Source organism: Aspergillus flavus, chromosome 1 (genome assembly GCF_009017415.1).
Source record: "Aspergillus flavus chromosome 1, complete sequence".
In the NCBI taxonomy this organism is placed as follows: domain Eukaryota; kingdom Fungi; phylum Ascomycota; class Eurotiomycetes; order Eurotiales; family Aspergillaceae; genus Aspergillus; species Aspergillus flavus.
The window spans coordinates 1,172,156-1,200,043 of NC_092406.1; the positions used below are offsets into that span (position 1 = coordinate 1,172,156).

General features: G+C 48.1%; 7 protein-coding genes across 7 annotated transcripts; 5 read left to right on the forward strand and 2 right to left on the reverse strand.

The window, feature by feature from the left end:
- The first annotated feature begins 1,480 nt into the window (after positions 1-1,480).
- On the forward strand, positions 1,481-5,259 carry F9C07_442 (ATPase component of ABC transporter). Its single transcript, XM_041288851.2, has 3 exons — positions 1,481-1,943; positions 2,013-4,908; positions 5,022-5,259. Exons 1-3 carry the CDS (start codon positions 1,756-1,758, stop codon positions 5,139-5,141), a joined length of 3,204 nt encoding a protein of 1,067 aa, XP_041141440.1. The 5' UTR covers positions 1,481-1,755; the 3' UTR covers positions 5,142-5,259.
- Positions 5,260-7,265: 2,006 nt separating this feature from the next.
- On the forward strand, positions 7,266-10,169 carry F9C07_443 (TPR domain protein; the record flags this gene model as incomplete). Its single annotated transcript, XM_041284323.1, has 1 exon — positions 7,266-10,169. One exon carries the CDS (start codon positions 7,266-7,268, stop codon positions 10,167-10,169), a length of 2,904 nt encoding a protein of 967 aa, XP_041141439.1.
- Positions 10,170-10,571: 402 nt separating this feature from the next.
- Positions 10,572-11,405, reverse strand: F9C07_444 (uncharacterized protein; the record flags this gene model as incomplete). Its single annotated transcript, XM_041288849.1, has 3 exons — positions 10,572-10,701; positions 10,750-11,231; positions 11,310-11,405. The coding sequence occupies 3 exons, from the start codon at positions 11,403-11,405 to the stop codon at positions 10,572-10,574; spliced, it is 708 nt and encodes a 235-aa protein (XP_041141438.1).
- Positions 11,406-11,648: 243 nt separating this feature from the next.
- F9C07_2101387 (ribose-phosphate pyrophosphokinase 1) lies at positions 11,649-13,289 on the forward strand (the record flags this gene model as incomplete). The annotated part of the gene is made up of 4 exons (XM_071508927.1): positions 11,649-11,907; positions 11,973-11,982; positions 12,036-12,156; positions 12,228-13,289. The coding sequence occupies 4 exons, from the start codon at positions 11,649-11,651 to the stop codon at positions 13,287-13,289; spliced, it is 1,452 nt and encodes a 483-aa protein (XP_071365546.1).
- Positions 13,290-20,564: 7,275 nt separating this feature from the next.
- F9C07_446 (putative phospholipase PldA) lies at positions 20,565-23,500 on the reverse strand (the record flags this gene model as incomplete). Its single annotated transcript, XM_041288848.2, has 8 exons — positions 20,565-20,656; positions 20,710-21,258; positions 21,308-21,768; positions 21,818-22,078; positions 22,129-22,750; positions 22,803-22,955; positions 23,006-23,397; positions 23,452-23,500. 8 exons carry the CDS (start codon positions 23,498-23,500, stop codon positions 20,642-20,644), a joined length of 2,502 nt encoding a protein of 833 aa, XP_041141436.1. The 3' UTR covers positions 20,565-20,641.
- A 506-nt stretch (positions 23,501-24,006) lies between these two features.
- F9C07_2227318 (uncharacterized protein) lies at positions 24,007-25,785 on the forward strand (the record flags this gene model as incomplete). Its single annotated transcript, XM_071509797.1, has 10 exons — positions 24,007-24,089; positions 24,170-24,217; positions 24,267-24,342; positions 24,406-24,416; positions 24,464-24,562; positions 24,611-24,684; positions 24,736-24,865; positions 24,917-25,007; positions 25,057-25,320; positions 25,372-25,785. 10 exons carry the CDS (start codon positions 24,007-24,009, stop codon positions 25,783-25,785), a joined length of 1,290 nt encoding a protein of 429 aa, XP_071365547.1.
- Positions 25,786-26,530: 745 nt separating this feature from the next.
- Positions 26,531-27,822, forward strand: F9C07_2199345 (male sterility protein-domain-containing protein; the record flags this gene model as incomplete). The annotated part of the gene is made up of 3 exons (XM_071509453.1): positions 26,531-26,577; positions 26,634-27,398; positions 27,453-27,822. The coding sequence occupies 3 exons, from the start codon at positions 26,531-26,533 to the stop codon at positions 27,820-27,822; spliced, it is 1,182 nt and encodes a 393-aa protein (XP_071365548.1).
- Positions 27,823-27,888: the final 66 nt, after the last annotated feature.

The window sequence follows — 27,888 nt, forward strand, 5'->3', positions numbered from 1 at the left end:
TTGTAAGCCGTCGTTTCAGCCCTTGGGTTGCGACGAGTAAGCAGTCGAATTGTAGACCCCCGAATATATCCCTGGATGCTTTGTTTCTCTTTTTGTCAAAGAAGTATCATCAGGGCTCTGTGTCGTCAAACTATCCATCTCAGAATTACTCCTGATATCCTCCCTTTCAGTTGGTCAACCTTTGTAGATCCCAATTCGGCAAAGAAATTTCTTTTTGATAGACCGCTGGAAGACATTGCTGCTTGTGCTTATGGATCATGAACTGGACAGTTGTTCACCTCATTATCTAGTCGCTTACGGCGGCCTGGACAACACGAATTGCTGCAATGTACTACTAGTATGTATGTCAACGTAGCAAACGCTGAGTTGGGACAGTTCAATATCGGCTCAGCCATCCAAAACCCGCAGCAGGTTTGAGATGACGGAAGAGTACGGCGAAGGCTCTCAATAGTCCATGGCTCTGGTCAACTCTAAACGCCTTGTGTTTCTTCGTATTTAGTTCTCCTTTTTCTTTTTTCTTTTTTGCTTTTTTTTATTACCCAAAGAAGGCTTCGAATGTCTAGAAACTCGGCTGCGCCACCTAAAGTCTGGGGGAGCGATCTGAGGGTGGCGACAGAAATAGCACCAGCATCTGCAGGCCCAACACACTCATTCACACGGGAGTCAACGGACACTAGCCGCCGTGAATTAGCCAGCGTTGCATCCCCGGATTCATGCCCTGTCAGGGACTGAAATACATTAGCCTAGCCCGCTAAGGATAATCAAGGGATGCGCGTTGTCCTCCCGCCTGTAGGTTTAGTTGAAGGGCAAGGCTGTCAGCTCCTTGACAAGGGATTCTGTAGTGAGTTCTAAGAAATTTCTTCTGGTCGGTATCTACTTGGATTCACGGGCGGTTACAGAATTACGGCGACAGGCTGGATGGTATCCCCTCCAGAAAGCGAGCCCGGTTGCCCGTTTGTCCTTACCCCAATAAATGTTGTTGCAACGGGGCCAACTGGCAAAAGCGACGGCTCCCTCAGAATCTGTAGTATTTTTAGTCGCCTCAGGCCGGAAATTATCTATCAAATCCGCTACGCCTATCATCGCCTTGCCCTTAGGCAACCCCCGAGGGTTCATTCGAAGTCTAATTCATTCTTTTGTGGCATCCTCGGATTGTCCGCCCAAATCGGCGAGACCAAAAAACCAGAAAACTCTCTGGTCGGGCAAGACGGCGGCTTTGGCTATCCCACCAGCGGACCAATCATCAGCCACTGATTGATCCCAACGCAGCCACGGGCCCTATCGGCTTGGTTGCTTCGACAGTCATCGGCACTAACCCAGTTCCGGGTCTAGCGCGGGACATGGGAGAAAAGAAAAAAAATTTTTGCAATGGGTTGCCTCTCTTGGAGGGTTGGGCGGCGAAAAAGTAGTCCACAAACCGATAAATATCATCCATCCCCATCCACTTTTTCCCCCTCCTCCTCTCCTCTCACCATATCCCCTCCTATCTCCTTCAAAGAGGTCTGGTCCTCTCTTTTGTGAAAACTTTTGTTTTTTTCTCTTTTGTCTTTTTAGACAAATCAAAAAGTTAGATTTCCCTTCGGCCGTTTAGAGCGTGTTCTGTGTCTGCTTCATCAAGACACAGTTTTTTCGTGGGCCGTCACCTCTTATCGAGATACCCTAATAGAACGCCTTTTTGACCGTTCTTGCTTTTTTTTCTTCTCTTTACATTCTTCCTCTTTCGAATTTACGATTTCAGACTTTCTTACGCCCAAAATGCCTGCTGCTGCTGCCTCCTCGGTTCCTGCTGTCTCCAGCAAGGAGACCGCTCAGTCTCTCTCTGTCCTTGACGACTTGCTCAAGAACCTCAACATCTCCTCTACTCAGGATGAGGTCAACGCCGCTACCGACAACATTGCTCACCTCCTCAGCGGTCCTATCCCTGAACAAGCCCTCCCCCTGAAGTATGTTGATACCCCGCCTTGAGAGAAAAATTTTTTCGTCTCGGACCAGTTTACTAACACACAACATAGGCTCGCTGAAGATCTCAAGAAGCAGCTCTCTAATAAGAAGGATGCCAATGCCCGCCAGCGCGCTTGCGACGCTATCCGGGCCGTTGCTTCCCACGCCACCATCGCCCCCGGTGTTGAGCCTCACCTCGTGACTCTCCTCCGCCCTGTCCTCGCTGCCGTTGGTGACAAGATGACCAACGTCAAGGACGCCGCTCAGAGTGCCGCTATTGCCATTGTCAAGGGCATCAACGGCAATGCCGTCAAGGCCGTCATTCCTCCTATCCTCGAGTCCCTGGAGTCCGCCCAGAAGTGGACTGAGAAGCTGTGCGCTCTCGAGTGCCTCAACTCTCTCATTGAGACCGCTCCCGCTCAGGTTTCTTACCGTGTCCCCGCCCTGATTCCTGCTGTCTCCGAGGCTATGTGGGATACTAAGGCCGAGATCAAGAAGGCCGCTTACTCCACCATGGAGAAGGTCTGCGGTCTGATCGTTAACAAGGATATCGAGCGTTTCATTCCTGAACTCATTAAGTGTATCTCCAAGCCCGAGAACGTCCCCGAGACCGTTCACTTGCTCGGTGCCACCACCTTCGTTTCCGATGTCACTGGACCTACCCTCGCTATCATGGTTCCCTTGCTTGACCGTGGTCTTGTCGAGCGTGAGACTGCCATCAAGCGTAAGTCTGCTGTCATCGTCGACAACATGTGTAAGCTTGTCGAGGACCCTCAGATCGTCGCTCCCTTCTTGCCCAAGTTGATGCCTCGTCTTACCCACAACCTTGACACCCTGCCCGACCCTGAGGCTCGTGGCAAGACCGAACAGGCCTTGGCAACCCTCAGCCGTGTTGGTGACGTCAAGGATGGCAAGATTCCCGAGATCTCCACCGCCGGTGACATCTCCACTGTTGCTGGTATCCTCAAGGAGATCCTCTCCCCCAAGTTCGACGAACAGGTCAAGAAGTCCGAGGCCATCATCAACTACGTTGCTGCCATTGCTGGTCAGCTCGTTGACGAGAAGGTTGGCGAGGTTGAGAGCTGGACCCAGAACGCTCTCCCCTACATCACCGCCATTGTCGGTGAGGAGGAGGCTAAGACTGTTGCTGAGACCCTCCGCAAGCGTGCTTCTCCTGATGCCGCTGCTGAGGATGCAGTCCTCTCCGACGAGGAGGAGGGTGAGGATCTGTGCAACTGCACGTTCTCCCTGGCCTATGGTGCCAAGATCTTGCTGAACCAGACCCATCTCCGCCTGAAGCGTGGTCAGCGTTACGGTCTCCTCGGTCCCAACGGTACTGGTAAGACCACTCTCATGCGCGCTATCAACAACGAGCAGCTTGAGGGTTTCCCCAAGAAGGATGAGGTCAAGACTGTCTACGTTGAGCACGACTTGGATTCTGCCGATACTGAGCAAACCGTCATTGGCTGGACCATGAAGAAGCTCCGCGAGGTTGGCCTGGACCCCAAGCAGGAGGAGGTCGAAGCCAAGCTCGAGGAGTTCGGTTTCCTCCGTGAGCAGCTCAACGGCCCCATTACCGCCCTTTCTGGTGGTTGGAAGATGAAGCTGGCCCTTGCCCGTGCTGTCTTCGAGAAGCCTGATATCCTTCTCCTGGATGAGCCTACCAACCACTTGGACGTCAAGAACGTTGCCTGGTTGGAGAACTACCTTTGCACGTCCCCTTGCACTTCCATCATTGTCTCTCACGACAGCAAGTTCTTGGACAACGTTATCCAGCACGTCATTCACTACGAGCGTAACTTCAAGCTTAAGCGTTACCGTGGTACCCTGAGCGAGTTCGTGAAGAAGGTTCCTTCCGCCCGCTCTTACTACGAGCTGGGTGCTTCCGACATGGAATTCAAGTTCCCCGAGCCCGGTTTCCTGGAGGGTGTCAAGACCAAGGCCAAGGCTATCATCCGTGTCTCCAACATGTCCTTCCAGTACCCTGGCACTCCTCGTCCCCAGATTTCCGATATTTCCTTCCAGGTGTCTTTGGGATCCCGTATTGCTGTCATCGGTCCCAACGGTGCCGGTAAGTCTACACTGGTCAACGTTTTGACCGGTGAGTTGATCCCTACCACCGGTGATGTCTACCAGCACGAGAACATCCGTATCGCCTACATCAAGCAGCACGCTTTCGCCCACATTGATAACCACCTCGACAGCACTCCCTCCGAGTACATCCAGTGGCGTTTCCAGACCGGTGAGGACCGTGAAACCATGGACCGTGCCAACAAGATTGTCACCGATGAGGACGAGAAGGCCATGGACAAGATCTACAAGATCGACGGTACCCCCCGTAGGGTCATTGGTATCCACTCCCGTCGTAAGTTCAAGAACACTTACGAGTACGAGTGTTCCTTCCTGCTGGGTGACAACATCGGCATGAAGAGCGAGAAGTGGACTCCCATGATGACCAGCGACAACGCCTGGATTCCCCGTAACGAGATCATCCAGTCCCACGCCAAGATGGTTGCCGAGGTTGACCAGAAGGAGGCCCTTGCCAGCGGTCAGTTCCGTCCTCTGGTCCGCAAGGAGATCGAAGAGCACTGCGCCCAGTTCGGTCTCGATGCTGAGCTTGTTTCCCACTCCCGTATGCGCGGTCTCTCCGGTGGTCAGCGTGTCAAGGTTGTCCTTGCCGCCTGCTCTTGGCAGCGTCCTCACGTCATCGTCCTGGACGAGCCCACCAACTACCTGGACCGTGACTCCCTGGGTGCCCTTTCCAAGGCTATCAAGACCTTCGAGGGTGGTGTTGTCATCATTACTCACTCCCGTGAGTTCACTGAGAACCTCACTGAGGAAGTCTGGGCTGTTGTTGACGGAAAGATGACTCCTTCCGGCCACAACTGGGTCCAGGGTCAGGGTTCTGGTCCTCGTCTCACCGAGAAGACCAACGAGGAGGACACTTTCGATGCTATGGGCAACAAGGTACGTTGAAACACTTAAATCTACTCCACCACATAAGCCCCTCCCTTCCCCATTCCCAACAAACCCTCGATCTCTCCGCTCTTGAGTATGTCATACTAACTTCTTCTCTACAGATTGAAGCCCCTAAGAAGGCAAAGAAGCTTACTTCAAGTGAGCAGCGCAAGAAGAAGAAGGAGCGTATGGCTAGGAAGAAGCGTGGTGAGGAAGTCTTCTCTGATGAGGATGATTTCTAAAGGAATAATTGAAAAGAAAGCGAATTGCTCTCAGGAACTTTATTTTTTCATGGCTATTGTAATGTCCTCGATAGAAGTTATGATCGGATGAATTTACTTTCCATTAACGGACTTCAAAATTCCCTTCTCTTCCATAGTGCATTGGCCGTTGGTCTAGCTTTTAGAGTTCTTTCTAAACGTAAGTGAGCTTTGAATACCTGGTGCTGGCGGTGCCTGCTTTGAAGGTACAGCGAGGGCCACTATTCAATGCGCCCGGGATTCTGTATTCCGTTTTCGTTTGATATTGACAAGCCTTGGGTGTTGTACTGTGTAATCGCTTCCCAACTGAACTATGTACAATGGTCTCCAAGAGACACCTTTGTCATGCTCTCTATAACCTCGCTAGACTCTATCCGTTTACTAGATAGCTTCTCTTTTTACACCGTGGAATACTTGAAGTCCTAAATACCAGTAACAATAGGAATAAGATAAGTACCATTCATTGCATCTCTTTTCCAGGTTTCATATCACGGAAAGCGGACATCTTGTATAGGCTCTTCTGCTTGGACTCCGTGAAGCCGTATACTCGATCATTCTGAATTTAGTAAACCAACTGTAGGTATGTTGAGCCAATATTCTTTACCACGATACCAAACTGTACCTATGACACCATCTCCATTACAATTATATCCCACGTATCATATTCCAGTCTACTTCCGCATTCGCCATTTTCTACTGTCAATTCCATGACCTTCCTTATTATACTGAAGATGAAAGCTCAGTTGAGTTCCTGTTTGTCTATATACAACTTACAAACTAATTTGAGTCATGAATCTTATATAGTACTCTATATAACCTCTCTGCGAGAACCATCTCAGCTAACTTCTTGAATAGCCCTCAAGCAACACCAACTATTGATGATGAGCTTACAAGTCAATGAAAGTAAGCTACCAACTATCAGCCGATATCAGAGCCCTAGTCCATTACACGTCATACCAGCGACGAGTCATTTTATATGAGTGCAAACCTTCAGACAGCTGCTGTGGATGCAGCCCACGTCGTCAATTTAGAGAAGCATGCTGGAAGCGACAATGCCTCCTTTCATACGTCTGTGATAAGAGACTGGTGCGTTCTATGGATCTTCAGACCCTCTATTGATCATGCCTGAGGAAATGATCCATTATATGGCTATGGGGATCACATTTCGAAAAAAAAAAATATGACCTTCGGTGTGTCGTATCCTGTGCTGCCAGGTTTCACATTCACAGGAACTATACCCAATGCCACAAAGATTCTTATGCAGTGGTTCACTTACTCCACTTGCTAGGAAACTGGGCGCAAATAATATAGAGTAAGATTGTCTGATATGCTTACCTTTCTACATGCATGCTTAGATTAACTTAGACTGCTAGAAGTTTTGGAACGCTGGAATTCCACAGAACCGGCCTAGGTGATTGGAAAATTAAGCCATTTTACTGATTCATGGATTCTATTTCATCGGTTAAATCAACACTAGTTAGTCTCAAACTGGGCTCATACGTTTGTCCTCCATCAATCAAAGGATATAATTACTCTCCCCATACTCTCTATCTTATACAGTGCTCTGTACTTCAGTTTATAGGGACTTAAATGGGTCAGAATCAGGAATTAGCTCGTCATAACAATCATATTACACTCATATAGACGAGTAGAAGTGCGTGTCCATATTACACATTGGATATTTGCTCGAGTGTTCCATTGTGGAGCTCTTAATGCCACATCCCGAAGCCCCACCACCACCGCCTTTACAAATTTTGCCTTATCGATAAAATATGCCTTCTTTTTTTTTGGCGGGGTTTTATTATTTGAGCGGCATCGCGAGTTTCCATCTCCAGGCTCATTCCAACTAGTCACACCGATTACCTTACAAGTTCCGACGTCGGATGGTATGTGGAGAGCTGTAGCATGCCATTCTGAACATATTGTGTGAACCCAAGAACTCATATCTGATCGATCTTTCTCACACAGCTGAGAGGCATTCAACGCACTATTTCAAACCGCTGGACTTGAGGGTTTTCCTAGTTGGGCTAGAAGAGAAAGACCCTTTTTTTTTTTTTGCCCTCTTCAACTTGACATCCGTTTTCTTGGTGACTGGGACTCTTAAAAATGGCTGAAGTTTCGATTGCTTACCCCACGTCATTAAATACGCTATATGATGAAGCGTCCTCGTTGAAGCAACTATATGAACCTATCCAGTTAGCAGATGCTGAGATAGTTCCAATTTTACAATTACCTCTCGCAAAGGTTGTCTTTGGCCACGACTCTGCAGATGAGAGTACTCTCGCTCGTGTATCTAGCGGAGAAATCTCGTATACAACCTTTTTGGCAAACAAGACGAAGTCTATATCTCAGACGCAACTAGATGGTTCAACTCCTGAACAGCGGAATTCGCAGCTGCTTCACATTGGTCTAGCAGCCCTCTTCAGCTTTCTTCAGTCCAATGTCACTGGACCCCCGCTAAGCTTCAGCCCTGCAGAGCTAATTATACCGTCCATTCTGCGAACTAACCCCACAAGTCTGAGAGCAGTCCGAGCGCATATAATCCGCGATCTCTCAGTAGATGGCGAAGCTGCTTATAGATTGACTCCAAATGTGGAGCTTTTTGCTGTTGCGAAGGCTATCTTGGCCGACACTGATTTTCTACTTACGAATGGCCCGTTGGTTGCTAGGACGGCAAGAATGCGTGTCAATTTCCTTCACCAGAAGATGCTATCAGAAATCACCGGTACGCTTCAGGATGCGATCTACTCCGACATGGAGCAAATTAGCAGCGCTTTGTTGAATGGAAATGCTGCTGGCTCAGAGACAGCGAAATTCCTACTCGAGAGAGCACTTATCCACACACATCACGGCTTGGATTCCAAAGCCAGAGCCGATATCGACAAGGCCGCTGCAGCGCGGAACTTCAAATTTGCTTTGACCGGAAAGTTGGGCAAAAGAACCAAGTTCCAGGAACGCGATATTAGTCAACTCGTCATCATTGCGAAGAGTGCCGACAATGCAACGGATACGAACGTCAATAGCACAAGTGATTCGGAGCCCTCGGGACCGAAGAACTTAGATCTCAACGATGATACTCTTCTGGAATCTATATCCTTCACAAAGGATGAGAAACAACAGTCCCAGGATAATCAAGTTACCATACAAGACGAGTCGACGCTACCACCAGCATTGGCATCTCTTGATCCCGGCAACCAGCCAAAACTCAGCCCTGTGGACTCCGCTATACTCCTAGCTCTTGCTGCCGCGATAACTAACACCACACCCGAGGATGGTCTAACTCGAGAGGAGACACACCCCTACGCCACCCGAGTCCTTGAGGGTGGTAGCTCAAATTGGCAGATCTACACACAAGGTCTTCTAGCTCGGAGCAGAATTGAGGGCTATAGGGCTCGAACTGTGGAAAGATCGGTTTTACAAATGCAAGCTCTTGTGGATCAAGTCATTGCCGACACCGCTACCCTTGATAGTCAAGCTACTTCTACTGTCGAAGAGCCTACTACATTCCTTCCAAGACCCGAGAAATCTGAATCCGCGTCAGCTGCAGAGAGACTCGAATACGTATGGCTTCTGAACTTCTCCACCAGGTGGGATCTTGAGGCTGAGCTGGCATCTCGTTGGGTCAATCTCGGAGGACTGCGTACTGCTCTTGAAATTTACGAGCGTTTACAGATGTGGGCGGAGGCTGCGCTATGCTATGCCGCTACAGAGAGAGAGGAGAAGGCTAAGTCCATGGTTCGCAAACAACTCTACGAACCTACGAACAGAGAGCTCGAGGATGAGAACGAGAAGTTTGAGGGACCCGAGCTCTCGCCTCTCCCTGCTGATGCCCCAAGACTTTTCTGTATTCTGGGAGATATGGACTCAGACCCAACCATGTACGAGCGCGCGTGGGAGGTTTCGAATAACAGGTACGCCCGTGCTCAGAGGTCTCTGGCTCGGCATTACCTCACACTTAAGCCGCCTGCATTAGAAAAGGCAGAGGAGGCTTACCGTAAGAGCTTGCAAATTAACCGTCTCAACCACGGCGCTTGGTTTTCACTAGGCTGTGTGCAGCTTGAACTTCAGCGTTGGGATGATGCGAAGGCCTCATTTACTCGGGCTGTGCAATTGGAAGAAAACGATGCTGAATCATGGAGCAACCTTGCTGCAGCCATACTACAAACACCTCAGCCAGATGAATCTAAGCCCACCTCTGTGGAGCAGCTGCCAGACGAAGAGGGTGAACTGGAAACTGGAAAAGCGCCGGAAGATCCTCACAAACACAAGCGCGAGGCCCTTGTAGCCCTGAGTCGTGCGGCTCAGCTCAAGAATACAAACTCTCGTATCTGGGACAACGTGCTTACGGTGGCAGCTTCAATTCCTCCTCCGTTTACCCCTTTCCGTGATGTTATTACCGCACAGAAGAAACTCATTGAGATTCTTGGTGATAAGAAAGGCGAAAAATGCATCGATCTTCCGATCGTGGGCATGCTTGTCGACTACCTTACAACTGCCTACGAGTATGAAGATCTTGTAATCAAAGTTGATAATGGCAGTGAGCCTCCTCAGCAAGTCGTCCGCAGTGGTACAATCGCTGGCCAGATTCTGTCTTTGGTAGACAATTCGATTGTGCCACAAATTACCCACTCTGCCTCACTTTGGCTTCTTGTTGCCCGCGTTGAGCAATGGCGTGGGCAACCGTCGAAAGCCTTAGAAGCCCATGAGAAGGCTTGGCGTGCCACAGTGGCCTCTTCAACACAGGGGGCATTCCAGATGGGAGATGAAAAGAAGTGGATGGAAATTGTACGTGCCACAGAGAAATTGGTCCGTAATGGGTATTCTAAATACGGACCTATGGACAAAGAAGGCCAGGAAGATGCGGGTGAAGCTGAGCTCGTTGCCAAAGATTGGAGGTTTAAGGCCCGTAGTGCAGTGAGGGGCATTCTAGGTAAAGGCAAGGAGTTCTGGGAGGATAGTGAAGGGTGGTCGCAGTTGAAGGAGCTGCAGAGTGAGGTTGGAAGCACATAAACAGGCCTCCTTTCTTTGTTATTATGTTTTCATTTCCATCATAGATCGGTCCACAAAATCCCATCCCAGAGACTAAATACATTTCATCGTTTCCTTCTATATCCGAGTTCGGTTTGCAAATGCCCCCTACGACACAGTATAGAAACGACTTCCGGAGCAAAATAGAGCCATACTAAACCCAATTTTCGTAGCTTATAGGTGGTCATTTCTCAAACGTGAGAAACATGTTGACTCCTTGGCAGCAAGCAGAGGTCTGTAACGACTATCCGCTTAAAATCTGCTAGATCTCGAGGTTGACTACGAGATCATCTTGGGTAAGGGATGATTCCCAGGCTCGGAGACCAAGCCAATCACAGTCTCACTACCTGAACACATCGGCTAGAGTGTATGCAAATGTGGTGGTCAGTTAGACCGGACTTCATCGAATGTGGGGATCTTGCCAGACTCGTAATGGGCTAGTAGGCTGTCCATATCCTTATCATTCATCTGGACAAGTTCATCCAGGCTCCAGGATTCACAAACTCCAGACATCCTGGGTAAAACGTCAATAGAGGCTTGTAAGGTATCTTAGCCAACTCACCATTTCATCCTTTTCGGACCTGCCTCTACGTTGGGAGCTACCTCCCTTAGCTTTTTCCGCAATTTGCCCACGTTCTCGATTGCTGCGCCCATGTTGTCGGGGAGAGTGTCGGCGATTTTCTTTCGTACCATACTTGCAATCTTAGGGCCATTTCCATTCGTGCTGACCATCACCTGTAACGGGCCATCCCGATGGACACTTCCGAAGTAGAAATCACATTCGGAAGGTACATCGGCGATGTTTGCGGGTATCCTCTTCTCTTTACACAGTTTCCATACACGGGTTGAGGCGTCTGGGTCGTCAATAGCACAGAGAACCATGTCTGCTCCGTCAAGGTCTGTTGGCTCAAAGTTCCGATCAACATGAGATACTTGGCCTTCGGAGACCCGGAATGCTACTTCATCGTTGAGGCCAGAGACAGGACAGACAACTGTCACTTTGGCATCGGCGTTAAGGGCATGGAGGATGCGACCGGCAGCTACCTACGCTCAGTATATAAACGGTTAAAAAGTATTCCATATATATATATATAGCAGCAATTGCTAGCTAAAGGAGCTTACCTCCCCACCTCCCACAACTAAGACATGTTTGCTTTTCACCTGCCAAGCAACAATGAGAGAGCCTCCTCCCTGGACTTCAGGAAATTTTCGCGACATATTCGAATTGGTGGAATTGGGCTATCAGCAAAGCGGGGTTTATCGAAGTGATGTTGGCGGGGACTTCGGTACGGGGAGCAACAAAACCCCGTGACGAAAAGCTCCAGCTATTTTTCTCTCCAAAATTTTTTTTTCCGTTTCTTTCCCCTCGGTTGCTCATCGTGGGTTTCCCATTCTACCACCACCTTGACCCTTCCCCCAGTCCCTTGTCCATGTCTTATTCTAGCACATAATTACACCAAAATGCGGGGAGTACAAATTTTCTCTGGGACATCGCATCCCACACTTGCTAAGGTGGTCTGCGACCGGTTAGGGACTCAACCCGCCCGGGCAGACTTGGGTAAATTCGCCAATGGCGAGACAAGTGTAAACATTGGTGTCTCAGTACGGAACCAAGATGTCTACATTGTCCAGAGTGGCAGTGAGAAGATCAACGACAGTGTCATGGAACTCTTGATCATGATCTCTGCCTGCAAAGGAGGTTCTGCGAAGTCCATCACAGGTATGTTTCACGAAATCTAGTCTTTCTTTAAATATCTTAGCTTGCTAATTTGCGGCTTATCCTAGCGGTCATACCGTATGCTGCCTGCCTAGTCTGACTATCGCACAATTGATGCTAACCTAGCCGAGGTATTTCCCATACTCTCGCCAATCTAAAAAGAAAAGCCACCGTGGTGCTATTACCGCCCGCATGCTAGCAAACCTCCTCTCAGTTGCTGGAGTAGACCATGTGATAACATTGGACTTGCATGTGAGTCACAAAGCAGTTGGTGACAGTGTGGTGTCTTCTCCTGGACATATTTCTCATCAGGAAATATATAGGCATCGCAGATGCAGGGCTTCTTCGGCAAACCCGTGGACAACCTGTTTGCCGAACCCTATATCGCTCGTTGGATCCGCATGAATGTTCCTGGCTGGAAGGAGGCTGTTGTTGTCAGCAAGAACGCCGGTGGTACTAAGCGTGTTACGTCATTGGCGGACACCTTGAAGCTCAACTTCGGCATCGTTACTACCGATAGGCGGCGTCCGAAGATGAATATGGCTATGACAGACAGCACGGTCTTCTTTGATTCTATAGATGAAGACTGCACGCCCGTCCAAAAAGAGGACGATCCGTTTGTACTCCACGTGCAGACTGGAAAACATGACGATTCGCAAACCGAAGAGGTGCATAGACTATCTGATAACATGGAATCATTGTTATCGGCAAATGCCTTGCTTCCGGACCTTCTGACGGGTGCTCGACGCCCGTCAGAGTTGGAGGCTGCACACGGGTGTACGGATGTCCGGGTACACGACGTAATCACAGGGCGGCTTGTAGAGGGTCACCTAGTCGATGATGATTATCATCCAATCGATTCTACGCCTGCGTCGGGAGACACTACCCCCGGACAGACTGTAGCAGATCATTCTGACTCTGTTCCTGACCCAATGACGGAATCGTTTATCTCCAGCACATCGTCTTTACCAGGTGACCATGCGCTTGGCGGCTCGTTTGATGCTGCTGAATCGTCTGATGAAGAAGGTAGTGTTGGACGAGCTGTGGAGCGAGAGAAGACCATTACTTTCGTGGGCGACGTCCGTGATAGGACTGTGTTCATCGTCGATGACATGATTGACAAAAGTGGATCATGGATTGCTGCAGCAGAGACTGTTGTGAAGAAGGGTGGCGCCAAGAAGGTCTACTGCATCGCAACCCACGGACTCTTCGGGGACAAATCCCTTGAGCAAATGGAAGAGTGCGACGTGATTGACTACATCGTAGTGACCAACACTTTCCCCATCTCGGAACAGATGGTTAGGAAATCGAAGAAGTTGGTCGTCATCGACATATCGACTCTCATCTCTGAGAGCATTAGACGCCATCATTATGGTGAAAGGTAAGTTGATCTTACCAATTCATGGCTATACTGGGAATCCTAACGCTTGCTGAAGTGTTTCGGCACTTTTCCACCTGAACGACTAACGTGTATTCTTCAACCACGCCTTTTTCTATTTCCATGCGTTTGGACGGGGTAAAATCTCGCCCCTGTGCCCACTACGGTAAAACATGAACTTGACGCATTGATTGATGATGACTTCAAGCGAGTAACGACCTGAAAAATGATGAATTTCTTATCCCTTATACCAGATGGCGGTTACTCGCTTTCACTTCGCAGGCTTCTGCTTTCTCCCGTACAATCATGGCCGTACATCTCCCATGATACCTTAGGCGATTTCTTTCTAACGAGTTTCAAAACCTTTGTCCTATCTGGACATCGACTCAACATACTTATCTCAGCATCCCACAAACGAGCATTCCAGGCCTCGCTTCAAATAGGAAGATCAGTCTCCTATGGCTACATATGACGTGGCTTTATCTCTTCCTTGTTACTTAGTTGTGTCTTGATCTCATTGGGAAGCCAATAGCCGGCAAACCATAATTTTACTATACCAGCGATGCAGTCCACTTTGGGTACTGCAGGAACATCTTGCAAACTCACAAGATTGTTCTTAACGGAGCGTTGGGAGAGCAAACTCGGTCCTGTCTCGCTATCTGCTTTTTGTGTCAATCGGCACGGGGGTAGTTAGCTGCAGGACTGTCGAGGAACGAAGGCACCAGTTTCTGAGATATTCGTATTTCAAGGCCTCGGCCAGTGGAACTGGGGCAAGAGAACATCTCGAACATTTCTGTACTTGCATTCATCGTAGGTTCAAATCTATTTCGGAAATATATCTATTTTGTGCCAACTTGCCAAGTCCTTTCTTCTCTCTCGTTGGCTGCACCGGCCATGTTTCGCCTTTGCGTACTTGAGTAGGTCTTAGGGTCGCTCTTCGGACTCCGCCGCTCTCGAATCATCGATTTAGCATTGGCACAAGTAATGAGCCGAACTAGTCTTCGCTGCTTGGAGTCAAGTGGGCGGCAGGCTTGTTAGGTGGTCTGACTCCATTGTACTGTGCCGTTCTAGACCTCGGGCAGAGAACTGTGTATGTGACGTCGCACAGGAGACCTCAGCTCCATCATTGTAGCGGTGTATTGATAGCGAATTTACGAGAAGCCCATCCGATCCGATCCAATGTTAATCGGTATGCCTGCCATCGATGTCATATACTGATCTTTGCTAGATTCAGATTCACAGGAGAAGGTCTGACACATCCAGTCATCCACTTGCGACAGCCATGTGGATACATAATGTGTTCTCAAACCAATCGAGTCACTTCAAAAACAGCGTTCCAACCAGACCTTAAGCGCAGGAGCACTGAATGGCTGTTTCCAGGGCCGGCGCATGAGTTGCTCTACGGGTCACCACAAACAAGACCATCAGAATTTGTAAAGACACGAGACTATAATTGGGGTAATACGATATGCTATCCTTTGTGTGAAAAGGGAGATTACAGGCGAGGACGAAAAAAGCGACCTGTCCAGCACAAAAGTACCAGCGGGACGCGTGGGTCATTGTTCGAAAAGGGACCAACTCCGCGGGAGACGGAGGCACACACTACCAGCCAACGAAACCTACCGGGGCACAGGAATACGCCGGGGAAGGGGATCCGGTAGATCAGCGCAGAAGTCGACTAAAGGTTCGAATTTCGATTAGGATGTCACTGTTACTCAATTGGGCAACGGGGTCGGAAAGGATTACGACTATCTCGCTTAGTCTATGAAGGTTCTAAGCGGGCATGAGTGAGGACAACCACTGTCGTCTCGGGGAAGGACCATCGCTCGTGGGATTCTAAACAGCGTCTACGTACAACCCCAAGGTGTCTCAATACGGCGACCGGCGTTAGGTACCTCGTTAGTCTCTACGACGATTCGGGCTGAAGTGGGATTGATGCGAGATAGCGTCGCCCATGCGATGTCATCAATGGCCTTAGCGCCTTGGTGTGGACCACTGTCAGGTCCGACAGGCTGGGTATTGGAGGGGGCTTAGGACGCAGTGTGCACCGCGTGCGCATCTCTCTTGTCGGTTCGAGACCCAATTTTCTTTTAGTCTTTTCGGTTCTGCCAAAGTCAGGTTGCGAGACCTAATGATTTGCTGACAAGTTCGATCTACTTTTTTTAGTGCTACGACTACAACACCCCGGGCTAGATTTAGGGCCTCATTAGCTTACAGGACGGAGCTAGTGGATGTCTTACAACTTCGGCTGCGCGCTGAGGAATCCCCTGGTTTCCAGATTCTTGGAATGGGTCGACAGGTCAGTCTGCCGGATGTTAATTGACTGCCGGCTTTTAAGCTGGAGAACCTTTTACGACATGTTTGATTCCAATTGTTACCATCGCTCTACGAACGAGGTAAAGTGTCCGCCTCCACTGCCCCTTTCTCGGGTCTCCGGTTGCACATCCTATGCGCTGGTGGCTTGACGGCACTAAGCTGGTAGTTAACTCTATTCCCACTGGGAAGCCACTAACTCACGAACCCGGTTGGCGGGTCAGTGGATCCTCTGCAATTGTCCGTCGCGATCAGCTAGCTAAGATCAGCGCGAGAGAGAGGTAAGAAAATAAATAAATAAATAAAATATCAAATAAAATAATAATTTGAAATCTGACAGAAAAAAAAAATTACGAGAGAAAACCTGGCGCCAGATTATGCGATATTCCGAAGTGAGATAACCTTTCTTGTCGTGAGGCAGATCGAACTATACTTCATAATGACGGACTACTACTGCTAGTCGTAGTCTGCTGTAGGTGTGATGCACACACAAACATACACGGATATGCACTACATACATCCATACCTGCATGGGAATCTCACCTGAGGATGCATATCACGTGTCCGGAATGGGATGTATACTCCGGACGTCTCTGATTGCTCCCTTCCTGAACACCTAAAAGGTTACCCTGCATGGTCAGCATCTCACCGATCCATGGTGGAGCACTTAAACTTCAGCCTGGGATGCTAAAAGACCGGGGGCCTCGGTAAAGGGGTGCCGGTGCAACTCGGTGATACGGTGGCTATAACATGAACAAGGGAGACCCTTCCTCTCCAAGCTTCCGGATGGGACAGTGTGACACTGGGATTGAGTCTAAACAAGCCAGATTACGACCAACCATGATGTGCAATTGGGAATTGAGGTTTCGGATACGGATGGCGAGAAAACTAAATTGACTTCTAAGTTCTTATCCGTCGAAAACCCTCTGCCCAAAAAGAAATCTCAGGTAAATTAGAAAAATCAAATAAAGTCAAATAAAATATATCAAGCCATGGGATTCGAGACCATGAGAAGGACCGGGAGCAAGTATGTGAGGGAGAGAGAGAGAAAATGAAGGAAACTATTTGTCACATGGGTCTCGCTCAGGTTACTCTAGCAATAAAAACTGACGAATATACTAATACATGACTAATTATTGAAATAGAGAGGGGGGAAATAATAATAAATAAAAATAAAGTAAAGTAAAATAAAATAAAATAAAAAATTGGAGGGAATGCCGCTATAAATACATTAAATTCAAGCTATCCAAAAAAAAAAAAAAAAAAGAAATTATACTCCGCCAGTATGGATCTTGGGAAGGATCTGCACGCCAAAAGTTCCCAATGCACTGGCACTGGGAATCCTTCTTCTCCAATCACCAGTGTCCGATCCTTTACTTTGAGGACCAGATCCGGAGGCCTGGAATATAGCTGCGTAGAGAGGCCCGATAGTCCTCTCGCCTTAGTCCGATCCCGGCTATCTCCTTCATCGAATGACGATCTTCGAGATCTGCGACATCGTGAGCCCCAAACCTATCCTGAATATGGGAAGAGAAGCTCCAGGGTTCCCGGACTATCGCATAACTTTCCAGCTCCCCGGGCGCCCTCGAATACCCACTTTCTCTGGCCCACTGGCGATATATCACTTTACTGTCGACTGTTAAGTTAGTGATGATTGGTCTCCGTCCCATTATTGTCATCCATTGTTGGGCTCTCGCCAGATTTCCCCATCCGTGTCTTTTTTTTATTTTATTTTTCTTATTTCTCATTTCTTATTTCTTAATTTCTCTCTCTCTTACACACAATCCTCAGCTCACACACACAGTGACTCTTTCTCTCGGATTCTCTACTTCCTTTTTCTTCTCTTGCCTTCGTACACATCTCCTCTATCACACTCAGGTTGCTCCACCCCACTAGACAATAAACGGATACTTGCATCACAGTTCCAGAGTCATTCCATGCAGCTGGAGTTGCCCGGTCTGGACTTCAGGTCTTACCGTTTCCTGTACAGAAAGGTCATACCGCAAGAAATGTGTTCAATGCATCTTCGCAGACGATAACTCATCCCTGGTCCTGATTGAAAGCTCGCGCCTATATATACTATGGAGCTTCTGCCAATTCGTCTCTACAACAGCATCTCCTCGTTCCTCTTCAGTCTACCTGCATCTCTAACCCTGCAACTTCCCTCCTACCAAGTGAATCCGGCCTCCCTTACTATTCTTCTCCATCCCTCGCAAAGGACTCCCTAGGACTTGTTTTCAGTTCCATCTCCGCTGGTTTCTAGAACCCAGTTCCAACATTGTTCTTCGTGTGAACCAAGGTTCAAGAACCGAACCCAAAAAAAACTTTCCCTTGACCCCGACTCTAACCTTACGTGACCTGCTGCGGTAAGTGACGTGGACCAAGCCTTGCTGTTGAAACTTGTTGAACTAACATGTTCGGACAGCATCACCATGGCCAACCAATGCCCGGGACATGTCTTTGCTATCGTGCAAGCCACCAATGGAAACATCCTCACCTGGCGCTGTTCTGACTGCACATCGGGGCCATTTGTGGCCATCTGGCGCTGCAAGATCTGTAATCACTGCCGCTGTAACTCATGCCACACCGCGAAGGCCTGAGTAGCGGTTACACTGGTCGCCATCGGGTCTGGTATACTTCGGTAAGTAGTGGTACAAGTGAGGGAGCAAATCCTGCTTTTCCTCGTGTAACGAAAAGTTGAGGATCGACAGCTGACCCCTTCTTAGATTCAGATCCTTAAAACGTTCTTGCTGCAGCAAAATCCCTGCGTGACAGCTGCAGGCGGCAACCCCCTTCCCGACTCACGAATTAACATTGCTTTTCCCTCTTATTTCCTTAATTTTTCTTCCTTCCTTCTCTCTCGCGGTCTCAGATGTCTGCATTCCCACATTCTTGGAGAGCGCGCATTAACCTCGACGGATCCTTCTCCCGGGTGGAAGGCAACCAATCAGCTTGGCTTCTGGAGTCAGATTGAATGTCTGATCGTCGATCCGCCAAGAAAAAAGGGTGACCGATTCCAGGCTCGAGCGAGCGGCCCCGAATCCTTTCCTCTCTCTCTTCTTCTTTCTCTCTTTCTCTCCTCTCTCTGATACGTATCCCTTGATGAAGCCGGTTTTCTTTTAGCAAGCATGGGCTTGGAGTCAAGGTTCTGGGACAGAAAAAAAAAACAATCTCCCGGGAAGAAAGTTGGCCACGGACATTTTCGGCTTCACCCTAATCACGTGTTTTCTCTTTACTCTTTACTTGTTTCTGGTGTCTGTTAAGAATGCAGATAGAAGATAGAACCAACATGCGGCAACGCAAAAACCAATCTACTACTTAATTTTACTTCTTTAATTCTCATGCCGTTCAAGGAATAGAGGGTACGTAGTTAGTCAGTTACACGGCCATCCCGCGTCTCATCCTCCAACGTCACACGTGAAGGTAAGCTGTAACACCTCTCATAAATAGTAGGAGGCTATTATATTCCCCAAGGATACGGAGTTTATGACAGGACCACGCCATTCTCCACTTTCCAACGGGCAATGAAGTCACCACACAACCTATACCTGGAAACTTCCCATTCCATTGTACGACATAGTACGACGGGTTTGGGGGAGGAAGGGAAGAGGAAAACCCCCGGGACAAAGTGGCTCCAACGAACCTCTCTGGTTTAACTTTCCAAAGTAAAGTATGGAGACAGGGGGGGAGAAAAGGAATACCTTCTATAAACTCAATTCGGGAGGTTCGTTATGCGGGATCGCTTTTCCGTTCGCTCAGGCCGCCCCCTTCTAACTACCTGGGAAATAAACAAATATCCTAACGGGGGGTTTTATTGGGGGGTTTAGGTAGGGTTGCTTTATGCATGCTTTGTAACGGTTTTTTTAATTTTCTTTCTTCTTTCCTTTTTCTTTTTCTTTTTTGTATAGGTTCTTGTTTCTCATTCACCTGAGTCAGGTTGGGTTTGGGAATTCTTTCTTTCTTTCCTTTCTTAACTACCTACTTTTATTTCCTTTCTTTTGATACTCAATTAATTAGTTATCCACCCATTGGTAACGTAGAGCAAAGTAAAGTAAAGCAACCTACCCTCTCCCCAAAAAAAAAGAAAAAGCCAGACATAGTTCAAGCTAAGCATTATTACAACGTCACCCACATAGACCAGTTCACAAGTGAGGTCGATAACCTAGCATACGTGGACCTTTGTATGTACACGCGCAAGCTAAACAGGTCCTGTCCTCAGTGGCTTATAGGATGGAGCGACGCAGGGAGTTTCATCTTGCATCCTGCCGGGAAAGAGTTCCTTTTGTTGGATGGATGGGAGTTAGGGGGAGTGATTCATGGTCATGGGATTGGTGGCTGTGGCGATGGTGACCTTTTTTCCTTCTTTCCTTTTATTTTTATTTTTTTGGTTTTTTGGTTAGTTATTTAGTTATTATTTTGGTATTTATTTAATGGGTCCTGAAGGTTTGGATCGGAGTGACCGTCTGGGGTGATCATCGATGGTGTTAGTGTTGGGATTTATATTGGGAAAGTTTATTTTCTGGGGTTACGTCTGTAATAGGTCTAGGGTGTTGGTTGGGAGATGAGTTATATGTGCTTTGAGATGTATATGAATTGAAATACTACGGTATTTGTAGAAGGGGGTGGATTTGCGGGCAGGGTTGAAGATCATCGGCCTGAGCTCTCTTATGTGCTGATCATACGATACTAATGAGCAGCATACTTGGAGCTTCTAAGACTGTTCTAGAATCTGGGAGCTTCGAGGAGGTTTATAGTTCACCGTATTCAATAATGCCAATAGCTATAGCCTGACTAATTGAGTTTGTTATGCATCGCGAAATCTACTTGTGAAGCCCAGTAATCACTTATGGCTCGCGCTCCTTACACAAATTTCAAGATATCAGATTCGTCTTAGCTTCGTCAAGGATAATACGAAAAATGAAGCGGAACTTTCTATGCCGCTATGTCGCTTTTGCTACGATTAGTACCAAAGTTGTACCCATGTGTATTGATTTTAGAATAGATCCCCATCCAAATAAACACCCAAAGTAATTTCCAAACAAAAAATCAGGTATAGATACTCTGTTCCCTATTAGTAAATGTAGATCTCTCACTTATATAGGTCGATCGCTTACCTCGGTGATCTGGTTAACCTGCAGCCCGGGCTCGGCCATATTGGCGTCTTCCAAGAACCGAAGAGGCATCCAAACTAAATGACCTTTAATCTTATCCAACTTCTCCCGGACGTCCTTGACAGGCTGATACGGGTCATACAAGTGTCCCTGCTTGTGGTTGCCACGGGGTCTAAAACTGTCGTATTCGTCGAAATTCTTGATGTCGTCGTCCGGGTCAGCGCGGAAGAGCATTCGATATATCTCGGTGTTGGTAGTCGCCCGTCCGGTCCACATCTCCCAGAGCGGGTCGCTCATAGGATCCGTAACAAAACTGTTCTCAGGTCCCTCGAGGATCTGGTTCATGCAAACATTTGGTGGCTGCGCATTGGGGCTTTGCGAAGCGTCATAATCCTGTGCTGGGAGCAGCCCAAGGTGTTCCCTCCAGAGCTGCCGCCGGAGGGTAGCGGCTACACGACCGGCCTTAAATGGCTTGCCATCCATCATGCTGTCAATGAAGTCCTGGTCCTCCACAACGATAGCCAGTTCGCTATCATGATATCCAAGTTGCGACTGGTAGGGTTAGTTACGGCTCGGTGACTTTAGACGAGAAGAAACCTACCCGATCGTTGATGTTGGCACTGCCGCAAATAGCAACTCTGTCATCTACAATGCACACCTTGCCATGGACATAAAGCTCTTCCTGGACGAAGTTGGCCTTTTCAGCCTCCGCTTCACCCTCCCAAGGCTCATCAGACATCTTGCCACCGTTTAGCATAGTTGTGTGGGCAACCGTATCCTTGCTGGAGGGTTGGTATTCGGGCTTGTGGCGCTCGGCCTGCTCCTCATATCGCCTCAATTTTGCAAGCCGCTCTTCTTTTTCTTTCTGCGCGTTGTCATAGCCAACTTCGCCCTTATCGCCCTCTTCACCAATGGAAGGATGAACACTGTCACTCATGATGGTCTCCGCAATTCCACGTTGGATGTCATTGTATGTCACACCCGCTTCTTTCTCAAGTGCTTCCAGAGCAGGGGTTTTGTTGATACGATCATATGCACGCAGATTGAAAACAAAGATGTGTTCTTCACCCGTTAGTAATCGTTTTAGTAGAAACAAAGGTAGGCCACTCACGTTCAGGATCGACGCCATGATGCCTGAGTTGGCCGAAGATTGAGTGCTCGCCACGATTGATCGACTTATACTGGTAATCCATGATCGCCCGGGTGCCTGTTGCTTCAGGCTGTCTAAGATCTCCTGCAAATCCGGGAATGGCCGGAATCACAATGATCACCCGGAACTTTCTTCCTTCTCTGGAAGCACGGACGCAAGCATCAACGATTGCGCGTCCAATTGTGTTGAGTACAGGCTTCTGTTGATCTCCAGTGGCCGTGACTAACAGAGTCAGTGAAATGAATAGCGAAAGAGGAATAAGTTGAACGTACTGAAGAATTGATTCTCAATGTAGACGTAGTGTTCAGCTTTGCTGATGATCTCCTTGTAAGCGTTCTGGATACTGTGCTCAGTCAAGATACCGCTACTCCAGTCAGCACTGCTGCGCACAATTTGTGCCCGCGCACTGCCTTGGGCTCCACAGGGCTTCGAGGTTAGAGGCTCATAAGGATGCTGAACATAGTCACCGCAGGGGTACTTAGGCCGCTGCACCGCGACCAGGTCCTCATCTTCGCCTAGACGGCCCTCCAGCATCAGCCAATCAACAGTTTTATCGCGCTTGTACTTATCGCGCTTGATGAAGTTCCACCGTAGGACAAAGTGCTCAGCAATGTCATAAACACAGTCACCCATAAGACCCATGGCCACATCATGCCAGGGCATTCGGCCATAGTCCGCCTTGCTGAGTTCGTTTGCTTGCCATTGTGCAACACTCTGAAAGTCCATGATGCGATTATTGTTAAAATCCTGTCCTGGAAAGACTTCGTCTCTCATATTGGCTGGGTGAACATCGGCCAGAGGATGCTGGTTAGCATCCCATCTCCCAAAGCATAGATCAATGCCTCCAATGAATGCCAGGGCATAGTCAATAACAATGAACTTCTCGTGATGGGCCTTGTCATCATCAGTTTTCGGACATTAAACACGTCTACATGTATTAACTCACCCAGTACAAGGTCATGTCAGCTGCATTCTCAAAGATGTTGTGATCCGGATGACGTAGGATCTTGATGTTTCCATGGCCAGGAGTACCTTCTGGACAGAGATTGCGCAACGCGTGTTTCGTATGGGCCGAGTTACAAGTCAGTGCTTGGTTGACCTGGCTTTATAAGTGACTGAGCATTTTCAACGTAGCTGAAAGCGACTGACCTCCTTGTATACGATCACGTAGATCTTCACTCCCGCTTCCGCACGACGCTTCAGTACCTGGTCCAGTCGCCATTCCTGAGTCTGATACGCGGGTCTGCGTAGGAATAACTCCGGGGAAAGCCACCAGTCTTCGATGTAGATGACCTCCTTCGCATTTTCGAGAGCGATAGAAACAGCCCAAAGATAGTCTAGCGCATCAACATACCACTTCACCTTGTTACCCTCCCGAATCGGAGCAAAGGATTCGAAGCGATGGGATTTGGCGATTTCTGTTCTTTTTCTGTCGGTCTCTTGTTCGTGCGCTTCATCATGACGGTGGTTCGGGTTGACAATGTTGAAGAATTTGCCAACCTTATGTTTGAAGTGGTGCGCCTCCTCTACAATGTGGGTATCTGTCGGCCCCTTCTAGTCAGTTCGTTCGTAACAAATTAGAGGATATAATTGACCTTTCAAAGAATCCTCCAACGACTGGATCCTTTCCTTGAACTTGTCCATTGCGACACTCTAGAACAACGCCCGTGGGGAATTGAATTGGAAAAAAAAGAACGACCCAACGTGGGAGTTGTAGTGCAGCTAGGCAGCCGAGCGTTCCTGAAAAGTGGGCTCTGATCCAACAAACAATGATTGAGGGGTACGTATGCGCCGAGCCCCCAATGACATCACGTTATCATTTAGCCTTATAGCCTTACCAAATTAATTCTTGAGCCTGAGATCTCGTCACCTGATGTTTCCCTCCGCGAATCCACACTAAAATAGTGTCCTACGGAAGTTGCGGAACCTCGCAATTGCAATTTTTAGACGTACTAGGTTCGCCTGCTGATAAGCGAGCCGCTCCTTCGTGTCTCGAGCATCTCCGGTACGCCCCACCCTCGCTTCAGTGGAAAGCGAGCAACACCAAAGGTAGTGGGTACTTTCCCAATGGCTATGCGATCATTTATGCCTGAGTCCTGTGACAGTAAAGCTCGCAATAATGGTTTACTGACTGGTTCCCATGTAGCACCATGAGGGTAATTCGCAATAACATCTACAAGGATGACGTCGATTTCGCCACCCTTGCACTGCAATTGCCTGAGTTCGCGAAGTAGTAAGTCTTGGCTTTACCGAACTAGAAGTTTGGAGGTTCCATACACAGTATTTCTAGGCGATCGTGCTGACATGTCACAGTCTGAAACCAAATAATCAATTGGACTTCAGTGATCCGGATGCTGTTCGGTAAGATCTACAAGCTGTGGGGTCTGGCCTTTCGATTAACCTTTAATAGTCAATTAAGCAAAAGTCTCTTGCAACGAGACTTTGGCCTGAACGTTCACATCCCGGAAAATAGGTTATGCCCGCCGGTAAGTACCAGCTAGTGTACTTCTTCATTTATTTCTAAACATTGGAACTGACAGTAGCTATAGGTGCCAAATAGGTGCGCCATCGCCCCCGAGCATGAATCTCCATTCCTAATGATGTCAGGTTGAATTATATCCTATGGTTACAAAGCCTCTTGGACACTACTGGAAAGGAATACCGTGATGACTACGACCCTGATAGAAAGGTCGTCGGGCTTGACATGTACTGCTCACTCCATCAATATGGGTAAAATCGATCTAATTTCTATAGAGGAACAGGATGCTGCAGCATATACCCCCTTCTTGGCTGCTCTGTTAGGCCACAGTGGAATTTTGTAGCAACAGGTAAAGTTGGTTGTTCAAAAATAAAAAACATAACACTAACAGATGCGTTAGACATTGATGATGAAAATATACGAACGTCTCAAGAAGCCGTTTCTGGGAATAACTTAGACTCTCGAATCCGCGTTGTCAAGACCGATACCAGTGGTGATCTCATTCCCTTAGATAAGCTTGAAGTCGAAGGGTAAGTGGATCTGAGATACTTGACGTACTTCTGTTCCTAATGCGGCCAAAGCCTTGATTTCACAATGTGCAACCCTCCATTTTATACATCTCGCGAGGAGCTGGTGTCATCAGCACAGGCAAAAGAACGGCCACCATTCTCTGTAAGCCACATATGCCAACGCAAAAATCATATACTCACACTAGATACAGGCGTGCACCGGTGCAGAAGTGGAAATGGTTACCCAAGGAGGGGAAGTTGCTTTCGCGTCGCGCATGATCGAAGAAAGCCTCAGGCTCCGCCAGAAAGTCTTATGGTATACGTCGATGCTGGGAAAACTGAGCAGCGTCTCTATACTGGTTGAGAAACTCATTGGGCATGGCAATCACAATTATGCGGTCACGGAGTTTGTCCAGGGCTCTAAAACTAGGAGATGGGCGATAGCATGGTCGTGGGGTGATCTTCGCCCTTCTGTGGTATATTTTGCTCATTCGCACATGCATTCTTCAGAATACTGATAGAGACAGGACGTGGCGAGATCGATCGCAACCTTTCCGAAACACCTTCTTCCATTTCCGTCGGAATACGTCTTCAACATTCCCAACGGCTCTATCGACGATGCAAGTCAGAAGCTTGATAAGGAACTCGCTTCTCTTTCCCTTCAATGGATATGGCGCAGTAATTTAGCTATGGGTGTTGGGTTCGCTATGGAAAATGTGTGGTCCCGCCAGGCGCGTAGGAAGATGAAAGGTTCGGCTGAGGCAATGCAAAGTATTGATGTTGATGACAGTAGAGCAGCATTGGGATTCAAAGTGCAGCTGAGGAAGGAAGGTATCGAGGAGAAAGGCGTTCGAGTTCTGATAAGATGGCTCAAGGGCACAGATTCGGTTTTGTTCGAGAGTTTCTGTGGCATGGTGAAGAGGAAGCTTGAGGGCAGGTAGAGGAAGCAGAATAAATTCGGTTAAGGGGCTGACTGGCCTAACGCTGTTTGTTTAACTTCCATGCCCAGCGCCATGCTAAAGAGTACGGATAAAGGTACATACTACAGCTCATAAGGGTCACGTCGGCATCGAAGGCAATCAGGAAATAGATTAAGATAGGGAAGAACGGATCGCAGCCCGTTCTCTACTGGGGATACTCGAAGGAGGCTTCACCCGGGAGCACTATAGCTCATCGTACATTTTCATGCTAGAGCCGAGACAACTATTCAGCCTCTTCCAGTGTTATTATTATGCAACTGGCCTCAGTTGCTAGAGTCAAGCGGGTCAGCAGGTACATGTTCAATCAGCGGACGCAGCCAGATAGGCGATATGCGACATGGTTTATTTCAAGGACCGAGGCAGCAAAAGAAAAGCGGGTCGATATCTCAGCTCAGGGCTATAATACACGCTGTTATAAGCTACTATCATAGGGCTAATGCTGCGCTACGCTTACTAGTATGTTGCAAGGGTAAAGCTTCCTTTATTGTAGCCCCATATCAGCAATCCATGGAACTACTGTGGGCTTTACTAGGTACTATGATTCTTATAATCTGAAGATGGTGCCTCATTGTTCCAGGCAAATACTCTTTCATTGAGCGATCAAACATCGGTACTGTTCGACATGTGGGAATACTAAGAGGCCAAATCAGTCTTGGTTACCGGTGGATCTGGGTTCTTGGGCACCACAATTGTTCATCGTCTCGTGATGAGCACCTCCTTGTTGCGCATCTACTTGGTCTGTAGGGGTACCGAGTGAGTTTATCTATTGTGTATCCATTCAGAGACCATTATACTGATTCCCTCGATAGAAAACTCCTCTCCAAGTGGAGAGAATGGCTACCTCCCAACATAGTGAACAAAGTCTACGACACGAAACGACTGATTGTACTTGACGGTGATATCCTCCTACCTAACCTCGGTTTCTTGCAATCAGAGTTAGGTATGATACGGGACGAAGACCACATAATCATCCATGCAGCCTCATCTATCAACCTGGGGAGTGCGTTGAAGCGAGTATCCGACCCCATTATCGGAGCTAGTGAAATAATGGCAAACCTAGCCTTCACTTGCAAACGGCTCGATCGTTTCATCTACGTCTCTTCTGCATATTCAAACGCACATCTCTACCCTCGGGGTCCCGATGCAGATGTGCAAATAAACGAGGAAATCTGTGAGCCTGGAAGACAGTCCCTTGTCCTTGATGAACTGAACGAGGTGCGAAAGAGCGGTACAAGCCAGGCATATGAAGCGGAAAACTTTCCCTGGGCCTATGCATATGCTAAACATATCACGGAACGACTGCTACAGCACTATTTCAGTGTTCATGCTGCAGAGAAGAAACTCCTGATTATACGCCCGTGTGTCATCAGACCAGCTCAGCATTTCCCATTCCCAGGATACAATATGCCCATGTCATCACCAATTACAATGGCTGTCACTGCATTCGCCTTAGCACTAACTAGGGAAGTTAGAATTGCGACAAAGATGGATGACCCCGACGGTAGGGTCACTATTGACGAAGTTCCTGTAGATGTGGTGGCCGACCGCCTACTTTGTCATCTGGCTATGGGCACGTCGGGTTGTATCCACCGCCGTTAGCGGGGTGAGGTCTCAACTCAATTTTGAAGAATTGTCGAATTCCTAATGAAGCTTCGCCGGATTCCTTGGAGGCTACAGTTCCGGTGGGTGAAGGCGGACTGGAGATCGACCGACCAACATTCGATATCTCGGCTGTATGCAATCCTTGGAGCTTCTTTCAATTTCTCCGAGAACAAAACTATCTCAATGTGCCAGAAGCTATCTAAGGAAGAGCAACAAGATCTGCAGTTATTTACGCAAATCGACATAAGCGATAATCTTCTCACTCAAACGGAAGCCATCCGCTTTGCCATGAATACATTTGCCCGCAAAAGGAAGATATGGCGACTGATTGTCTGGCTATTGTATTCCTGTTTCGGAAAGACGGGAAAGACTGAACGGTTTCTGGGCCCTACCTAATATAGAAAAGCGAGGTTTTCCAATTGGGTCATGGTGTCTACATGTAAGCACCCCAGATACTTGATA